This window comes from Pteronotus mesoamericanus, unplaced genomic scaffold (assembly GCF_021234165.1).
Source record: "Pteronotus mesoamericanus isolate MK-2021 breed Mesoamerican mustached bat unplaced genomic scaffold, CSHL_Meso_final contig_24, whole genome shotgun sequence".
Taxonomy (NCBI): Eukaryota; Metazoa; Chordata; class Mammalia; order Chiroptera; family Mormoopidae; genus Pteronotus; species Pteronotus mesoamericanus.
Window position 1 is genome coordinate 1,566,370 of NW_026555100.1, and position 19,312 is coordinate 1,585,681.

Here is a 19,312-nt window from a genome sequence, read left to right on the forward strand (position 1 = left end):
CAACAGCTAGTGCATTTCTTCATTTTCCTTTTTTTTTTTTTTTTAAGACTTCCTATTCTTGCTCCCCAGGCATATCTTCTCTATCATTCTGAGAGGATATTATTCAGTTTTGTTTTATTTGCTTCTTTAATAGTCTCTCAGGTTTTTTTTTCTGTGTGTCTTTGTCTTCTGTCTTTCATGGTAAAAACTTTCCTCAAATAATCTGGTTCCCTGGTTGTCATTCATATTTTATGAGTAAGGCACTAAAACACTGATTGGAAATGGAGCTGATTAGCTGATGGGCCTCTTGGTTTCTTAATTGAGCTGGAAACCATATTTTTGATTGAGGACCTACCTAACATCCCTATTAGTAATGTTTGTCTCCAGAGACATCTTTCAATCTCAACCTCCTTCCCAAGGATAGAGACCTGGCTGCTGGGGTTCTGGGAGCTGGACAGGGAAAGGGCGAAGGAATCTCAGCCATGGACTGTGAAGACTTGCCCTCAGTGCCTGAATTTCAGTCATCCCCGTCTGTCTGCACCTACTACCCCCAATCCAGAGTCTCTTCTTCCATCTTTGGGGTAGTAAGCTCTCATCTCCTACAGGGGTAAGGGCCGGAGGCCTGTATTTTATGCAGACTTTACACTGGGTTTTTCTGTGTCCAGCACATACACTATCTCTAGCATCTGCAGAGACTGGTGATCTAGTTTCTAAGCCTTTCTCTTGGTCCTCAGTTCCATAGCTACTTTAGGCATGTTATTCCCCACCTCTCATCTATTCACTTTTACATACATTAGGGTTCAGGTTATTGATGATGCATACTTCTGTCGAAGTGGAGTTTGCATTTGTTTCTTATTGTTTGTGTTTTGGAATGAGTTCTGAAAAGAGAAACCAGGATTTGGGGGTGTAGGGCAGAATCTTGGCCCCTATGCTGCTGTCTTAGAACCAGATGTCAGGTGGTTAATTTTCCATAGCTAGCTTTCTCAGGTTGCTCTCCAGTATTTAAGGGAAGTCTGCTTTTATATTATAGTTAGTTAGGACATCACCGTGCTTCCCACTAAGTTATACGGTCTCTAAGAGGAGTTAGTGCATGTTAGTCATGGTTGTGTAACTCCCTAGGGACTGATATAATAAGTTTTTTGGTTCTTTTTTTTAATTGAGAGAGGAAGAAACATCGATTTGTTGTTCTACCCATCCATGGAAACATTTGTCAGTTCTTGTATGTGCCCAGACCAGGGATTGAATCTGCAACCTTGGTGCAATGAGATGACACTCCAACCAACTGAGCTACCAGGCCAGGGCTAAGTTTTAATTTAATTGAATTAGGACAGATTCTCTGAAGTTACAAACTTATTCCCCATAGTAGGTTGACTGACATCCATGACTCTCTCTTCCTGCTTTACCTGCCAACTCTTCTATAGCAAACCGTGGATTCTCAATTGGGATTGGTGACGTCACACCTGGTCAAGGGCTGCTAAAGGCCAAGTATGAGTTGCTGAATGCTGGCTACAAAAAATGTGATGAGTACATTGAAGCCCTAAACACAGGCAAGCTGCAGCAGCAGCCTGGTTGCACTGCTGAGGAGACTTTGGAGGTGAGTTGAGCTCTTTGGGTCGGTCACTTCAACCACATCATGCTCACAGGGTGAAGAGAAGATAGCAGAGGGGAGTGAGAAGTAAAGGCAGTGGCTTTGGCCTCATCTTGTCCTGGTACTGCTTGTACGTGTTATCATTTGCTTAATGAGGAGGTGACCTTCAATCAGGTCCCTTAAATCCCTTTCACCACATTTTAGATGGTGAAAACCCAGCCCTATCTGTTCATTTGGCCACATGGGGTTGCTCTTGTTCCAGCATCATGCTTGGGTCCCTTCTGGAGCTGAAACCTAGCCCTTCTGCCCTTTTTATTTCCAACATCCTTCAACTAGAGGCTAGCTCTGCAGCTGTTAAATGGACGGTCTTTGAAAGAGACTTGGATACAGAAGATGGAAAATTCATGTCGAGACTCATATACCACCAAGCTACTGTCATCCCCCTGCCCCCCACCTTGTGAAATCAGGTTAGCTGACAACTGGACCAGCACATGTCAGAATCAGAATCGCCACCATCCTCTGAGAGCCTTGCATTTTCTCTGAAGCAGCTGGTGTCAGCAGTCTGACTACACCAGGTTTGCCTGGCTCCCTTTGCCTCCCCTGTAGCCTGGGCTCAGGGCTTTAACTTGCTGCAGAATGGAAAAAAGGATGTTTAAGCTGTAAGAAATTTTCTGATGAACTCAAGTTTTTAAAAAGAGTTGTGTGAGGTATTCACCCTTATTAGCTCAGTCTTCATCTCATTTAGGTGTTAGAGAGAGAGAGGGAAAGAAATGAATGTTTCTCACCTAGACAATTACTTGAGGCTCAGCAGCACTCATTTTTAATGGAGCCATGACTCCTAAGTGATTCAGCATCCTAAGTTGTGAGTTGAGGGATAACAATCTGGATGAGCTCATGGACTAGAGTATTCCTATAGCATCGCACAGTTAACTCATGGGACTTCAGATGTGTTCTTTACAAGAAAAAGTAGACAAATTTTATAAATAGTACAGGTATTATCTTATACTTTATACACTTATTTAGGCATGTGTGTTTATACACAGTAATATAGATGCAGATATTTTAATGTATAGGTAGGGTTCCTGTACACAAAGCCATGTACATTCTATTTTATTGCTATTTAAAGGCTTGTTCAAGGTTTTGTAACTAACCAGTTTGACCTTACACACTGATTTTGGAACCTTGTCTGTATATATCGAGCTTCCTGATCTTCCAAGGCTCTGAAACCTCTCTCTTTTAGAAATCTCACATCCTTCTTAAATTTTTCAAATTTCCTTAAATGTCAGATCATGCATTGGTGATCGGCAGAGCCAGTGAGGGCGGCTCACCACACATCTCCCTTTCTCCCACCAGGCTCTGATCCTGAAGGAGCTGTCAGTGATCCGTGATCATGCTGGCAGCGCCTGCCTCCGGGAGCTGGACAAGAGCAACAGCCCCCTGACCATGGCTCTGTGCGGTTCCAAAGGTGAGTGTGCTCTCTGACCACGGCCCTCATTGTATTCTCCGTGTGGGCTGGCTGGTTTTGTTCTGGGAAATGTAAGAATCCTAACTTCAAACAGAACTTCTGTTTATAAATGCATATCTTTTTAAGTCATTTACAGATAACCCTTGACCACCACAGGTTTAAATTGCATGGGTTCACTCATATAATGATTTTTTTTAATGAACTGTATTTTTGATCCATAGTTGGGAATCCACATCTGTGGAGGGCTGACTTAAGTTACACGTGGATTTTTGTGCAGGTGGCCAGTGCCCCTCACCCTCACGTTGTTCAAGGGTCAGCTGTGCATAAAAAACAGAATTATTTGCATTTTGAGGAGTTTAACTCTTCTAGAGGAACTTGCTGGTAACGTGCGTGGGTTCTGAGTTTCAAGATGTTTTGACCACTTTAAGTCAACTTTTTTTTCTATTTATAATAACACATTTATTGTCTCTACCACATCATTGCAGATATAAAACTTTTTTTTAAAAGCTAGAGAATTTTAAATATACAGTATTTAGTGATGAGGCAAAATGCTTTAATTTCATATTCACCTTAAAGCATTAGGTTTCATGATACTGTGCTTAAATTCAAAACCGTATCCTTCTCTTATTTCTTTACATGTTTTACAGATGAAGTCTAGCCCCTTACTTTTTCTGCCTTTCAGCCCAGTATTCTACTTTTGCTCCTGATACATACCCCACACTCACTCATTCCTGTCTTTGCTTCCCACGCTCCCACACACTCTGGAATACCCCCGCCACCCCTTTTTGTGTCTCAGTCACAGTGTCCTCCAAAAGTCTAATGGTTGCTTCTTGAAGATGCACCCGGAAGTCTTTCCTCTAGCCCTGAATTGCTGGCCTGCTCTGCCTTTCTTGTGTTACTGATAGCTCTACCCTAGATTATGAAATTATCGAGGATAAGGACTGTGCTGCGTTGTGATCCTGTTTTATCCCACAGATCTGCTTGCACTTCAGTTAATGTTATTTGAGTGAATGAATGTTACATTCCTGACCTCCTTCCCTAGGTTCCTTTATTAACATATCACAAATGATTGCCTGTGTGGGACAGCAAGCCATCAGTGGCTCCCGAGTGCCAGATGGCTTTGAAAACAGGTCCTTGCCTCATTTTGAAAAACACTCAAAGGTAAGCAGTAGTGGACCAGGCAGAACTTTGAAGGACAACCATCAGCAATGCAGAAGAGCGTAATTGGAGCTCTGTGGCTGCCAACCAAGCGACTCCTCCAGGAGGTGTTGTGCAAGGGTAGACGCAGCTCAGGATTATTCCCTCTTCATTCCAAACTGAGTCGTGTACAAGGAGCCTTGCTAAACCCAGCTATAAAACTTGGACAATGCCCCCTTGTATATTTCCTCTCTGAGGGGGAAGATTTCAGTTTCCCATCCAACTTAAGTAATCAAGCAAGTACTTACCTTATATATACATTCAATCAGTTATGCTTGCTTTGGGGGCACTTATATAAAAGTATAAGGATTTTAAAATAGTGATAGTATAAACCACTCTAACCCAACCAGGAAATTTCAGTTCTCCTCTCTGGAATTTTCAAACTCAGCTTGAAAATGACTTCTGAATTCTATTAACCTTTGTGGTTTGGGCACTAGTGTAAGCAGGAGACAAAGCTGTGCCAAGGTTGTTCTGGGATTCAGGAACAGATGAGTATTAAATCTGTAGGTAAGGAACTTAAAGTAGATTTGGTCACTCAATAATTCTGGCTTTGGAGTCAGCTGTTGTTCCCGTTAAGGCGTAAGTGTTCCAGCTGCTCCTGCTCCATGGAACTGCAGTATTTCTGTTCATCCCCTCCCAGATATATCGATAGTCTCTGTATCAGGTAGCGCCGAGAACAATTCAGATCCTCTGCCCAAGATGAGATTTCCCTAGAAGTCAGGCAGATTAAGTGATCACTGGAATGGTACCTGCCTGTGCTTGTCAGGCTCACAGTTGTAAGTCAGCTTGACTCCCCTAGAGGAGAGGCCAGGGGCATCCAGACTTCTTAGTTCCTAGACCAGTGCTAGATTAGACTTCAGGAAATCTGTGCTTGCCTAGAAATATCTGAGTATAGCAGCTGCCTCTTAAAATAAGGAAACAGGTTATTCTGTTCATCCAGATTGTTCTCTAAGGGAAAAAGACCTATCCAGATCGAAGGCCGATTGGCCATTTTACATGGTGTTTTATATATGTATGTATTTTTTACAGTGTTATTAAAATACATTTTATATGTCATAGTCACCCATTCAAAGTGTATCCATTCAGTGACTTAGTATATTCACACAGTTGTACGATCATTGCCATAATCTAATTTTAGAACATTTGCAGCACCCCACAATGAAACCCCATGATAATTAGCAACATGGGATTGTGTTTTGGAGGTACACAACACAGGCCTGGCCCACAGGAAGGCTGTCTGTAGAAGAGTCATTATTTCCCAGGGAATGGGCCAGCTGCTGCAGTCAGGCAATGCCCTTTGGAGGCCTTGACCGCCTGCCTGCTCTATCAGTCACAACCCAGGCTTTGGTTGCTCTCCCCTGAGCCACTTGTCTGCCACTGGCACCAGCACCAGCACCGGCCCTGGCTGGACCTCACCTTCCTTGTCTGTGGTAAGGCTGGGTTGTGCCAAATTATTTTTCCTTTAGGGAGAGCATATCTAAAGCCTGCCACTTCATGAAAGTGCATTGCTGAGGTATTTATAGCTTAAAGGTGTGGCATTTTGTGATTTAAATGAGTTTTGGAATGGTGGACCTTGAACTTTTTGTTGTTTGATTTTTCTTTTTTTCTACCTCTCTTTAGCTTCCAGCTGCCAAAGGCTTTGTAGCTAATAGCTTTTATTCTGGTTTGACACCAACCGAGTTTTTCTTCCACACAATGGCTGGCCGGGAAGGTCTAGTCGACACAGCCGTAAAGACAGCTGAAACAGGATACATGCAGGTAATTTAAAGGAATGTAGGCCATTAGCAACAGAGTAGGACAGGTCGTGTGTGGATTTTGACTGCTGAGTGTTTATATATTTCGTGCATGAGCTAAAATTGATCCTGACTTGGTATTTAAAAGTAAAACTTAAAAAACATAGGTGCCCTAGAAATAAATAACAAAAAAGGGTAGTGTTAACATTCCGGATCTTATGTACCTTGAATGATCAAGACCACACCAGAACCACACATACAAAGGCTCTGTTAGAGGAGCACATGACTGGAGGTACATCCTGGGACACACCATTGAACCTCACTGAGCCTCCGTTTCCTAATGCAGGAGGCGTGACAGTGCATGCCTCCTGTTTATTGAGAGGACTCTGCTTCTCACTTCGCAACTGTTTATGTAACTCATTATTAGTGTCATTCTAGTTGACTCCAAGAACCTATTCTGGTGCCTGCCTACATGAGGAAGGCTCTCCACTGTACATACAGTGCTAGAATAATAGGCTCAGGAGGACAGGGCTAAACTAGAGGGTTTCCTGTTACTGTGCTACTCGGGCTTCCACAAAGGTACCCCTAATGGCAGAGCAGTGGAAACACATTCCTACTTTGTTCTTCCATAAGATCACAAGCAGAGGATTTCTTTTCAGCCTAATTTTTAGTTCTACTCTGTGTACTCCATAATATGGGTGTTTTTTTATAAATTACATTAATATTTTTTAATAACATTAATATTTTTGCCTACTTACAGTACTGAATAAAGTTAACACTTCAACTTGCTGGGCCATGAACTTGTTGTAGCTTTGTATCCCCTCTCTCCCCACTGGGGATCCCAGTTTGAGAAGCACAGCCCTTTGCAAAATGGGAAACCAGGTTTGGTAGTTGAGAGGTGTAATCGAGTGGGCCAGAACAAACAAGGCTGATGAGGGTGAAAATGGACACAGATCAGTAGACACCGGTTTCTGTAACCTCTTCTGTTCCTCGTGTGTCATTACTGATACTTACTTTTAATCATCATCTGATGGGAAATTCCCCTTCAGTTTTGGAGTGTACTGCCTTTGTCAAAAACCCAACAGACTGAAATCCTTTTCCCACTGTTGCCAGACTATCTTTTGACTTAATTTTTTGTCTTTATCTTTTAGAGTAGAGTATGACTTTCCCAGAGCAGTGTGTTAACCTAGAACAAATTAGTTCTGGCATAAGGGATTTTTGTTTTGAAGTTGCCTGGAAGAAGCTTTCTTTCTCTTTAATTCACTGAGCCACTGTCACATTGCCCTGCTGGAGTGTGTTCTGCTGGTGGAAGGTTTTCCCTAAGCAGATTTGAGAAATGGCTGCTGCCTGCTGGTTCAAGCACAATGCCTTCCCTGTTCTCTCTTCTTTCCCCTGTGTCCCAGAAGAGGGTCTGCACCTGATCCTCTGTAATTCATATTGAAGTCCACAGGGGTCCTAGATTAAGTTGTGTTTAGAAATGCAAAACTATTGCATTAATTTGTACCTTAGGGAAAAAGAGAGGGAAGGCAGAGCAGGCTAGGAAAACAGTGTGTTTGCATGTGCCATTGGGGTTGATGGGGTTTAAATTGCATGAATTCTAAAACACACTAAAGCGCTGGAGGTGGGGCATATTTTAAATCCCTCTGGACCAGCTAGTGAGGCACTCTTGGCCTTGTTCTTAAGGTCAAGGGAATCTTTTTTAAGGAATTCCTTATAAATGTTTTTATCTGATTAACAGGCTAGTAACTTTAAAACTTAAAGAGTTGCAAATCTCATTCTCTGCACATGTGACTAGTCTTCTCAAAGCAGGTGACTTTTGTTTCCTCTGTTTCTTTCCCTTTAGAGAAGGCTTGTAAAGTCCCTTGAAGATCTTTGTTCACAGTATGATTTGACGGTCCGAAGCTCTACAGGTGACATTATACAGTTCATTTACGGGGGAGATGGCTTAGATCCTGCAGCTATGGAAGGAAAAGATGAGCCCTTGGAGTTTAAAAGGGTTCTGGACAACATCAAAGTAAGACTTAGTAGTATATCTGGGGTTAGAGTGTTTTTGAGGACATTTCTTTAGAATAGAGGTATCCTTTAGAAAATCACACAGTTAATGTTCAATCGTATCTACCCAACTACTGGCTTAGTATTTTTCTTTTTGTGTTACTCTGCATAATATTCTCAAGTATTTAAGGAAAGATATTTTCTCAGAATCAAAACCTAGTATCCAGATGCCAGTAGGAGAGACCTTTGGTTCTTGTGTAATAGTGGCCACTGTTATAAGTCATGGGTGTTGGAAAGCAGGCATGTATCACATGTTTTAACTGGGGGTATAACTGAGAACAACCATTTTGGAAGGTAATTTGACATTACTGATCTGAATTTAAATGTGGGTGCGTTTTGACCCCATAGTTCCACTTACAGGAATCTGCCCTACAAAAATGATCTAAGTATGCCAAGAGTGTTTTCCCAGCATTGTTTAGAGTAGAGAGGCAAACCATCAGTGTAGGAGAGCTCAAATACATAGTGGTCTGCCTGTGCATTAGGATGCCATGTAGCCGTTAAAACTTCGGGGAAATTCCATGAGAGAATATTTTCACTCTTAAAATATTTGGGTTTTTTTTTTTTTTTTTGAACAACAATTTGTATTTTTTTAAATTTAATCTTTATTGTATTTTTTTCCATTACCATTTAGTCCCCTTATACCCTCTTCCCCCCAACAATTTGATTGTTTGTTTTTAAGGTTTATTTATTTATTTATTTTTAGAGAGATGGAAGGGAGGGGGAGAGAGATGGAGAGAAACATCAATGTGCAAAGAGTTACATCAACTGGTTGCCTCTCACGGCCCCCAACTGGGGATCTGGCCCACAACCCAGGCTTGTGCCCTGACTGGGAATTCAACCAGCAGCCCTTTGGTTCACAGACCAGCACTCAGTCCACTGAGCCACACCAGCCAGGGCAACGATTTGTATTTTTAATGCAAATCTGGGTTGGGGATGAAGTTTAGGGAATAATGGAACAATATCCACTGACTAGCCCAGAAGTCTTTGTGTAAGGTGGAATATCAGTTTACCCTGTTTTTCACCTTTATATTAAAGATAAAGTCTAAAATATATTTTGAAGAGTGAAAAACATCATAGGTTGCTAAAAGATCCCTCTGAGTAAGGTTGTTCTGTCTCATGTAAATTCTTACATTTAATGCTGTTGCTTTCTCAATTGCCCTCACACACCACACTGTTTCCTTTTAATACTTGAGGCAGTCTTCCCGTGTCAGAGCGAGCCTGCTCTCAGTAAAAACGAGCTGATCCTGACCACTGAGTCAATCATGAAGAAGAACGAGTTCCTCTGTTGCCAGGACAGCTTCCTGCAGGTAAGCTTCCCGGTGCTGATCACACTGACGTGGCCATCACGAGATTGTTTGCCAAGAAGCAGCAGGTGGACTTAATAAATTAGGTGTTTTACGTAAGAGTGTTCCTTTGTTAAAAAATTCAAGAATGGCCTCAGCAAAATCTAAGCAGCCAACATGAAGAATTTATCTTATGTCTTTCTTAGTGTATGGGTTTTATACAAGTGTTTTTGTATTAGAATAAAAAAATGCTTTAGCTAGAGAACTTTGTTTTTTTTAACCCTACCCTTATCAACACCCTACAATCATTTTCTTATCCTGTAGACTAGCTCTTCCCTCCGTCATTCTGAATCCCAATAATTTTTTTTTAGTAGTAGTGTTGTTTCAGTACCTTTTATTTTAAGTTGTTCTTTCTCCTACTGCGGTGTGGATTAGAAATCCCTGGAGTCTACCTTCCTTTTCCTTCTGGGGAGCTGTTACCTTGATATCCCCTTAAGGTTTTATTTGTTTTTGTTTGTAACGCCATTGGCCCACTCAAGCAGCTCCTTTCTATTTTTATTTGTGGTTATAATCAAAAGCAAAGGAATACAGAAATAAGTGTGGTTTCTTTCGTGTACTGATTGGTGATTCAAATGCAGCAAAAAATCAGCAAGAATGAATCCCTTTCAGTATATCAAAAATAAAAACCACAAAGTGAAACTTTAAGAATGCTCTTAGTTAAGGAAACTCTGAAGCTCTTCACTACCTTTCATATGTTGAGGACGTGAAAGATCAAAAAGAGAATCTTGCAGATTTTAACATGTTTAAAATCAAGAGTATGTCTAGGCTGGGTGCCTTTGATTTCTTTCCACAGGTTTTTTTTTTTTTTAACAAATTAGAATTGTAATTTTGTTTTTCTACATAATTATATTTACTTACTTATTTCTCTGTTTATCCTTGAAGACCTTAACTGAGACAGGCTATGAGAAATATAACGAGGTAATGCACTTAGCATGCTGACTGCTGAGCATAAAGGAGTGAACTCTAGCAGCGCCCCAGCTGTTTGCCAGCACCAGAGACAACAGATTTCCATCCCAGTGCTGGCAAACACGGCTTCCCTGTTCATCACTTTGGACTGGTGCCTTTCTTGCCTTTGACAAGGTTTAACGGGTGACCTTCTGACCTGCAATGTTTATTTAGTCAGCAGGCACTCGTTCAGCCATCACTATGTCACACACTGTGCAGATCCTGGGGACACAAAAGATAACTAAACATGTCCTTGCCCTTCGGTAAGCTCACAATCTGATAAACTCAGTTTTGCCAAGAGGGTTCAAAATCCACTGGCCAGACTGATTTGTCTGAGCCTTGGAAGTGTTCTCTGGCTCTACTCCGTGCCAGCGCTGAGGCAGCGGAGGCAGCTCCTAAGTGGCGTTGAGCCCTGGCCCTGCCAGAGGTTGTGCCTGTGCTCACAGACTGCTACGGCCTGGGTGTGAGAATTTAACTGCTGGTTAATCGTGTGATTAATTGCCTGCCATTTGCCATGTTATTAGTTCCCTGTAGTATGCATGGGTTTATGCAGCTGAATTCTTAGTGGTTTATTTCAGTTTTCATTTCTGCAAAATGAGCTTTGTTGTTACTTATTTAACCTCCAGAATATCTAACTTTTGTGTAAGGACAGTCATTTCTTTCAGCAAAACCACTGGAAGCGGGTCCCTGTGGGTGGCAGGTGAAAGATCTCATGTCTAGCGCCTGAGCTGGGGGATGGTTTTAGGTGTGTCCTCTCTACTCCTATGTGTGCAAAGCTCCTCGCAGATGAAAATCCCCTGGGTCTGCTCAGCCGTAGGCTCTCATTCCGGTTTCCCTGCGCCAACAGGTGGGGCAGCCTTTAACACCTGGAGATCAAATGGCAGCATCTGAGCCAAGAGGGCTTTCAGGAGCTTGCCCAGAAGGATACGACAACATCTAGACAAGCAGGCCAGGGGAGGAAATGAGCAATATGAAAGAGTCTCTTTACACTGAGTAACATATAGAAAAAAATGAAGCAGCAAAGGGTATTCCTGCCTTTGAATATTCCCACTGAGGCACAGTCACTCCTCCAAGAGAGATTGCTCCACTGACCTTTTCAGCTCTAATTTCCTTCTCTGGTTTTCAATAACTGACTGTATCTGAAATGCAGTCTCAAACGTGTAATTAATAAGTAAGCCTAGAGAATTTCTCTTTAAAAAGAGTCCCTTGAGAATTTTCAAGTTCTTGCAAATTAATAAAAGTCCTTTATATGTACAATGATGGCTGAGTATCTCCACACTTTCTCAATGAGAGGAAGGCAACTTGGCCATGAAAAGGCTGTGTCGTTGAACAAGGGATGGCCAAGAATTGAACTCCACAGGTAGCCCCTTGGTCACCTGGGCTCCCAGGATACAGACTGAAATTCAGGTGGGCAAAGATGACATTGCAGAAACCCCTGCCCTAAGAGCAGACTTTGGAGAAAGCATTTGACTTCGTGGAGTGGCCTGTTGCCTTGGCCAAGCACCTGGCTGCCTTCAGCCCCTCAGTGCCCTCTGCTCTGGAGTGCTGGGGCCAATGCCACGTCCCCTCAGACAGAGGGCTCACTGAGCTGTGCAGTAGCTGCCTGAGAAGGGCCGTGAGCCATGGACTAGTTTACTTTCAGAAAAGGCAGTAACAAATTGCTAGGTAGTCGAGTGGAGACTAAAGAGATTTATTTTTGCAGTGTTAAGATGGAACTGGGTTAGTCAGTGTTAAGCTCTCTTACAGGGTTTATTTTTGTGAAAGTGAACTTCTGGTTCAGTGTTTTCTGCTAAGCTTCTTTTAATCAAGGGAGCAAGACAGTAGCAAAGTTCAACCTCTCTGTCAACTGCCCCCTCCCAGCCATCTTACCATCACTGAGAAAAGCCTGGTTCAATCAAAACATCAAATACTATTTTCTGTTATATACCCATTTCTCCTTACCTGCTTTCAAGGGAAAACAAGCATCAATACCAATACCCAGAGTAAAATCAAACAGCCTGGATAGGATAGATATAAATTCCAGCTCCCAGTAAAGCATGATTTTCTTTTTTCTTTTTGGAAAAATATCTTTTATTAAGAACACCTGAAGTTGCTCCACTAACTACAGTAAAATTCCTAATGCATTGCCTTGGACTGAGCAGTCCCTTTTACATGAAGAATGCTGCTGTCAAAAAGTACTTGATATAAGCAGGGAAAAAAGGAAACGATGTAGTGCAAGGTTTTCCTATTGGACACCCAGCAACTTAATTTTAATGGGATTGGGAACAGAATAGTCATCTAATGCCCTTTGGTATCATTTAGCCAGGCTGTTCAAGGGTGCTGCAAAGTAGCTTTTAGGAAACCTGTTTACCTCCTCATGCGGGTACCTTCAAGTCACAGTTAGAGGGGCAACTACTTCCTGACCTGGGGCATGTAACTCCAAAGGGCTATTGCATTTCCAGATTGAGACTGGCCACCAGCCAACATGGCTCTTCAGAAAGTGTCCTGAGCCCTAAGGATACCCCCCAACAATCCCACCCCCGAGTACCATTCCACAAAGATTAAACAAACGCACAGATTCCGATCTCAAGGACCATCTCGGCGCCCTGGTAGTATGAGCAGTTCAGGGACAGCCAACTGGGGATGCCAAGGAAGGTGTGATAGCAGCTGCCACCAAGCTTCAGCAGCATCTCCGTTCACCAAAGGCATCTACACCATCCTGCTTACCTGGATACCCCAGCACTGCCCAAAGAGGCAAAGCCAAGGCCCCATCTCACCCTAGGCTCAAATTAGTGAGGGAGGCAAACCAGCGCTGTAGGACTCCAAAGACACCTGGCTGTACTCCTTTCTCCTCAAGTCTGCTTTTTAAAACTTTTGTTTCAGACAAAACTAGGCATTTTCAGCTCTGTGATATTAACTAAGGAGACTTGGGGAAAGACATGCCAGTCTTCGTGAGGGCCCCTCATCCAACCTCAAAATCCAGAAACAAGACTTCAAAGCTTGTAGCCGGAATTTGCAGTCCGTCCTTGGGCCAGCTCACTCACTGGTCTGTTCATGCAGCTGGGTGCCTACAGTTGGCCAGAGTGCCATCCATGCTCATCTCACCATGATTTATCCAAAGTCATTGAGGGAAATCGTATTTCCCAGAGGGCTGCTGAGGGGAAATTCAATCTGTCCACTCTCTCCATATCCTCAAAAGTGCCCCTGGATCACAACAGCAGCTAATTCCTGGTCCCCGGGACTGCATTACAATGACTTCTAAAGGACTGCTGCTACTGCATGGTGTGTGCCATCAGCTCATCTGAGAAGCACTCTTAAGAGTCATTCGTTCCCTGGCCAGGTAGCTTGGTTGAAGCATCAGCCAATGCGCCCACGTTACAGGTTCAGTCCCTGGTCAGGGCACATACAAGAAGCAACCAATAAATGCATGAATAAGTGGAACAACAAATCAGTGTTTCTCTTCTCTCTCAAATCAATACTTTAAAATTAAAATTTAAAAAAAAAAAAAGAGTCCTATTGTGCCTAAAGTGTGACCCCTTCTGTATGCACTCCCTGAGAGGAGGTATTGGCTGATTTCTGCTTCTAGGAGTGACCATGAGGCTGGGTTTATTTCACAGACACACTATCATTTGTAAACAGATGGGCTTTTTCCTCTTTGAGCAGTTGCCAGAGAACATTGAGCCAGGTCCTTAGTCTCTAGCTCTGCCCTATGTAACCCCCATAGGATGTACTTCTTGCCTTCCTTGCTCCATTTAGTCACTATCCTGGGGCTTAGAGAACTGTTCTTTCCATCCTTTTTCTTTTTTTTTCCTGAACTTTTTTTTTATCTTTTAGAGTACTGTTCTTAAATGTAGCAGGAATAGCAAATATACTGAAGTTTCTTTTCTTGCTTTGAGAGTGGTTTCCAGGAATCCTTCCAAAGTTCTGTGTGTGGGAAGGGAGCATGAGACTGAGGGAGTGATGCAGAGGTGACAGTCAGAAGGAGAAGCTGGATTTGGGAGTGTTGCCTTTGCAGTGAAGGCAAGCTCAAAGCATGTGTTGGAGATGTATATAATGTCTGTGAAGCTATGCTTTAGCTTGTAAGTATTTAAACTGATCATAAGAAGTTCAAAAATTAATCTAGAGACTAAAAGTATAAATAGTACACTTCTACCTCTCTGAACTATGTGAACATAATAAGCACTGTGGTATGCCAAGTTGCAGAAGAGAAAGTGGCAGGTACAGAAGCCGATCCTGGTGCTATGGAAGGGTGGCATAGCAGAGCCAGGAGAGCAGCTGGAGCATGCCATTGCTGAAGCCTCAGTGGAGTAAAAAGGCCTTAGAAACACCTAAACCAATGAGTGATATGTCTAGGCTGTGGATGATTTTGTATATTCTTTAGAAAACATTTTGTAATAGAAATGTGATCCATAGTGTATCCTTACAATATATATTTAGCGATCACTAAAATATGATGGGCTCATCATATTCCTGAAGTTTATAAAACACATCATAACCATCTGAATTACTGAGAAATACACAGTTGATGTTTGCTATGTAATCTTTCAGGAAATAAAAAAATTCATTAAGGGGGTTTCTGAGAAGATCAAGAAAACCAGAGATAAATATGGCATCAATGATAACGGCACAACCGAGGTAAACAGCCTTCCCTGATATGTGGGAGGGACACTAAGGTATTTCCAGGTGCTTCCAGCGCTAACTCCGCACTTGATTTTGTTCCTCCAGCCCCGTGTGCTATACCAGTTGGACCGGATCACCCCGACCCAAATAGAAAAGTTTCTGGAGACCTGTAGGGACAAGTACATGAGGTACGGATGCTAATTGTCTTAGACTGTCAGGCAGTCACATGGCTCTCTCATATCCTTCCTGTTTCCCCAGGGAAATAAAATTCTGCACCAGCACCACTTTTTGACTGCTAGTATTGAGCAGGTTCTCTTACCTCTTACCTAGAGATTCCAGTGGGTAGATAGACTAGACCAAGTTGTGGAAATGACACAAAGAAATTTCCAAGTGTTTTCTCCCCACAGAGAAACTACCGACATATTTGGCAGGTGCTACCTGCTGTCTCCACCTTCAGTAGCACTTGTTACCAGGCTCTTATATGTTCTTCAGGCAACAGACATTTGGGCCCATGCATTGCACGTTGACCACAAGTAGCCACACATTATTCACTTTCATTATCGGACCCCTCTGCGCATCGTGTCTCCCTTTCTGCACCTGTTAAGTGTGCTGTGCCAGATTCTTCCTCTCTCACAAGCACAGCCTGGCTCATTGTGAGTTCCTTTCTGACCCTAAAGGCACCTGCGTTTTTTCTGTGGAAGGGACATAACCAAAAGCCTCTCCCCAGAAGTTTTACTGGACTTTTCATTCATATCTTTTCCTTCTAGGGCACAGATGGAACCAGGTTCTGCAGTAGGTGCACTCTGTGCCCAGAGCATTGGAGAACCAGGCACCCAGATGACCCTGAAGACTTTCCACTTTGCAGGCGTGGCCTCCATGAATATCACCCTGGGTGTGCCCCGGATCAAAGAGATTATCAACGCTTCCAAGGCCATCAGGTGCCCGCCTTCATTTCCCTTCTGTTCCCATACTGCCTGTCATGTTTTCTGAGAAACAGTGATACTCTTGTCAGATACGCTATTTAAATGAGCAGTATCTCAAACTTCAGTGGCATGTTTGTGTTAATCATATTGTAGTTTTTTAAAAAACCCACTCGAGAAAAAGTAAGTTGAAACTAGATAAAGTCAGAATTGGAAAAGTGGTTCTTAATGGCCACGGGTCACATGAGAGAAACATTAAAAAAAAAAATACTACTGGAGAAATGATAGCAACATGTCACAGTAGATTTCAAACTTTTGATGTCATATTCCCAGCCTAACCAGACCGTGACTGCTGTGTCTACCACTTGGGCTGTGGCCATATTCTGTGACTCCTGCACGATTTCAGGATAGGATTTGTAGGTGATCTGAGACTAGAAAAGATAGAAGTGTATTGCAACGCATTTGATGACAAAATTATGAATCACTTATGATCTGAATCTAAAAAAATGACAAACAGCATTAAATCAAAGAATTGCATTTGGCGCTAGAACAGCAACTATAGACAACCAAGGTGTCAGGAACTCTGCCTGCCTCCTCTGGGCTGGTGACGCCTCCCCAGGAGTGTATGTTCAGGGGACGCCATCCAGGACATTGAGGATGGAAGCTGATAAGTAGTGGTTGGAGGAGCTGGAGGTGGCCCAGAGAGCAGGTAATGGGGTTGGGAGAAAGGGATGGAGGAAGCTGTAATACACAAAGGGCCAATTTACTCAGGGAACAGAACTAAATTAACTACTTACGAGGACCAAAGAGGAAGAGGTAGGTTCCCCTGGTCAGAGGAATTTTCTGAAAGTCATTTCATTCACTGGTAGAGTGGTTTGCCTCATGAACTCCAAAAATAGTAAATCTAAATGAGAATGTCTGAAGGAGCATGCTTGACACACAGTGAATGCTCAATAAATTGCAGTTGCTCTTAACGTCATGATTCTCAGTAGTACTCGGATTTAGCAAAGCAGCAGTCTTCAAGCAGGCTTACTCCTTGTGCTGCAATTGTTTATCCATTGCTTCTCACAGCACTCCAATCATCACGGCACAGCTGGACAAGGATGACGATGCGGATTACGCTCGCCTTGTGAAAGGGAGGATTGAGAAAACCCTCTTGGGAGAGGTAAGGAGAAATCCCTCTTAATAATAAGAAAACTAAATCAGCAGTGTTGCAAGGAAGTAAAAAACCAGTTGCAGTGGATATACCAGTTAGTGTGTTCACACTATTCCGTGTCCTTAAAAAAAGAGCAAGCAGTGAATCTTCTTGAGAAAGGGGAAGGTGACTGATTAACATTCTGATCTTCTGACACTACAGATTTCAGAATATATTGAAGAAGTGTTTCTTCCTGATGATTGCTTTATTCTCGTCAAGCTCTCCCTGGAACGGATTAGACTTCTGAGACTGGAAGTGAGTCACATAGTTAAATGTGTAGAGGAAACCATCCTTTCTTAGTCCCAAGCTAGGCACCGATAAACTAGGGCAGGGGTGAAGCGAGACATATGAAGCATTACAGAGGCTTTCCTTTGGTTCTGTGTGAGTCTGTTGTATCTTCACATTCTGTCTTTCTAAACCTAACTCTGACAGACGTTACCTTCTAAAGACATAAGGGAGATTAGGTGAAATTTTATGCAAGCCACAATACCCATTCACTGTGACAAAGTATTACAGTAATTGGTTTCCTTATCCATATTCCCATTGTTTGGAAGGACCATAGGCTTTCTCTGTCTTACACATCTATGGCCCCCAGCACCAGCACAGTGCCTGCCTAGCTTGGTACATGTTTTTAGATGGGTGGGTTAACCTTGCTTATTAACTGGCAATTACATAGAGGTAACAGTTGCAAGATTATCAGCCTTTCTCAGGGTGCAAACTGAGTAACTTCCTGCACTTTCCTCTTTCTCTAATGTAGTTAAAATCTGTACTAGTCTTCGTACATCCTGTATTCCATTTTCTCAAGTGCCAAGTTCATGTGTTGTCCATATGAAAGATGGCCCAAATGGAGTAGCCAGTTCTCCAGGTTGGGGTCTGTAGCCTGGCTCCGGCCGCCTGCCTTGTGGCCCTTTTACCAGAAGGGTGGGACAGCATTAAGGAACGTAGCAGTTATGGCAAGGCCACTAGAGGGGAGGCTTCATGAGTGCTTTTAGATTGTCCTGGCCACCAACCTCCAGCCTCCCTGGACCTCCCCGGGATCCCATGCATGCTGCCATGACTGATGTTAGGGTGCATTTTCAGTGGGTTGGGGGCTATAAAAAAACTTTGTGCTCTTTTTATGAATAAAGCACAAATATTCATACAGTATACAAACAAATACATAGTATATCTCTGGTATAAAAATTTCATGGTGGGGAGAGAGATTAGAGGGAAAAAAATGCCTGGAAAGGCTTCTTAAAGGCACAGTGATGAAAATAGGCTGAGAAGCACTGGAAACAAAGGCTCCAAACCCCTGTCAGTAATGTCCTGGGCATCTGCACCATGCCTGGCCACCTTGCAGGTGAATGCTGAGACGGTGCGGTATTCCATCTGCATGTCCAAGCTTCGCGTGAAGCCGGGCGACGTGGCTGTTCACGGTGAGGCTGTGGTGTGTGTCACTCCCCGAGAGAACAGCAAGAGCTCCATGTACTACGTGCTGCAGTTCCTGAAAGAGGATCTCCCCAAGGTGAGACAACAGTCACCCTTCAGGGCCCTACCCAGCTGAGTGCCAGGAGATTTGCAAAGGGAGAGACCACATGTACCTCTAACAAGAATATTGAGGTGCCAGTGAAGGATGCTGCCACTACTGAGACTGAAGGTGGCACCCTATTGCTTCCTATCTTCTTTGCCACATTCCTAAGGAATCAGGCCGGTTGTTTTTCCTTCTTAGTACTGTCACGCCAACTGTGTCTGTTAGATTTCTTTCTGTTTTCTCATAAAGCTGATGGTCCAAAAGGACATGGTTCCCTGAATTTCTGCTTTTCTTCCTAATCCACGAAACACTGGACAGTCACGTTTAGGTTTGGTGTGTTACTGATACTCACCACTGAGAAACGGGGATGATCCAGGGAGCAACCCCAGGGCTTGGCGTTCCCCAGTGAGTTCCCCTAGTGAGTTCTCAGTCCTTTGGGTCTCACTGCCGCTGTGGTTTCTGAAGCTACTTGCTTGGGGGCCATGGGCACTGCAGTGTCCCAAACTTTCCATGTCTCTGAGTCCAGGTGGTGGTACAGGGCATCCCAGAGGTGTCCAGAGCTGTCATCCACATCGACGAGCAGAGTGGAAAGGAGAAGTATAAGCTCCTGGTCGAGGGTGATAACCTGCGAGCAGTCATGGCCACCCATGGTGTGAAGGGCACCCGAACCACCTCCAATAATACGTATGAGGTACTACTCACACCCAGGGTCCCCTTACAATCGTCCTGTCTCCCTTGGTGCCCCCCTCCAGGCCCTCAGCTGACTCCTGGCACACTCCTCAGACC

General features: G+C 43.3%; 1 protein-coding gene across 1 annotated transcript in view; it reads left to right on the forward strand.

Moving 5' to 3' along the window:
- The window catches only part of POLR3A (RNA polymerase III subunit A), a 51,980-nt gene that overhangs the window by 26,749 nt on the left and 5,919 nt on the right, over positions 1 to 19,312 (forward strand). The window contains exons 16-28 of the mRNA XM_054572495.1: positions 1,401 to 1,573; positions 2,921 to 3,032; positions 4,075 to 4,193; positions 5,850 to 5,987; positions 7,806 to 7,976; positions 9,208 to 9,321; positions 14,830 to 14,916; positions 15,007 to 15,089; positions 15,669 to 15,839; positions 16,893 to 16,986; positions 17,179 to 17,271; positions 18,356 to 18,520; positions 19,053 to 19,217. Coding sequence (XP_054428470.1) covers positions 1,401 to 1,573; positions 2,921 to 3,032; positions 4,075 to 4,193; positions 5,850 to 5,987; positions 7,806 to 7,976; positions 9,208 to 9,321; positions 14,830 to 14,916; positions 15,007 to 15,089; positions 15,669 to 15,839; positions 16,893 to 16,986; positions 17,179 to 17,271; positions 18,356 to 18,520; positions 19,053 to 19,217 — 1,685 coding nt within the window. The remainder of the gene's footprint in view (positions 1 to 1,400; positions 1,574 to 2,920; positions 3,033 to 4,074; positions 4,194 to 5,849; positions 5,988 to 7,805; positions 7,977 to 9,207; positions 9,322 to 14,829; positions 14,917 to 15,006; positions 15,090 to 15,668; positions 15,840 to 16,892; positions 16,987 to 17,178; positions 17,272 to 18,355; positions 18,521 to 19,052; positions 19,218 to 19,312) is intronic.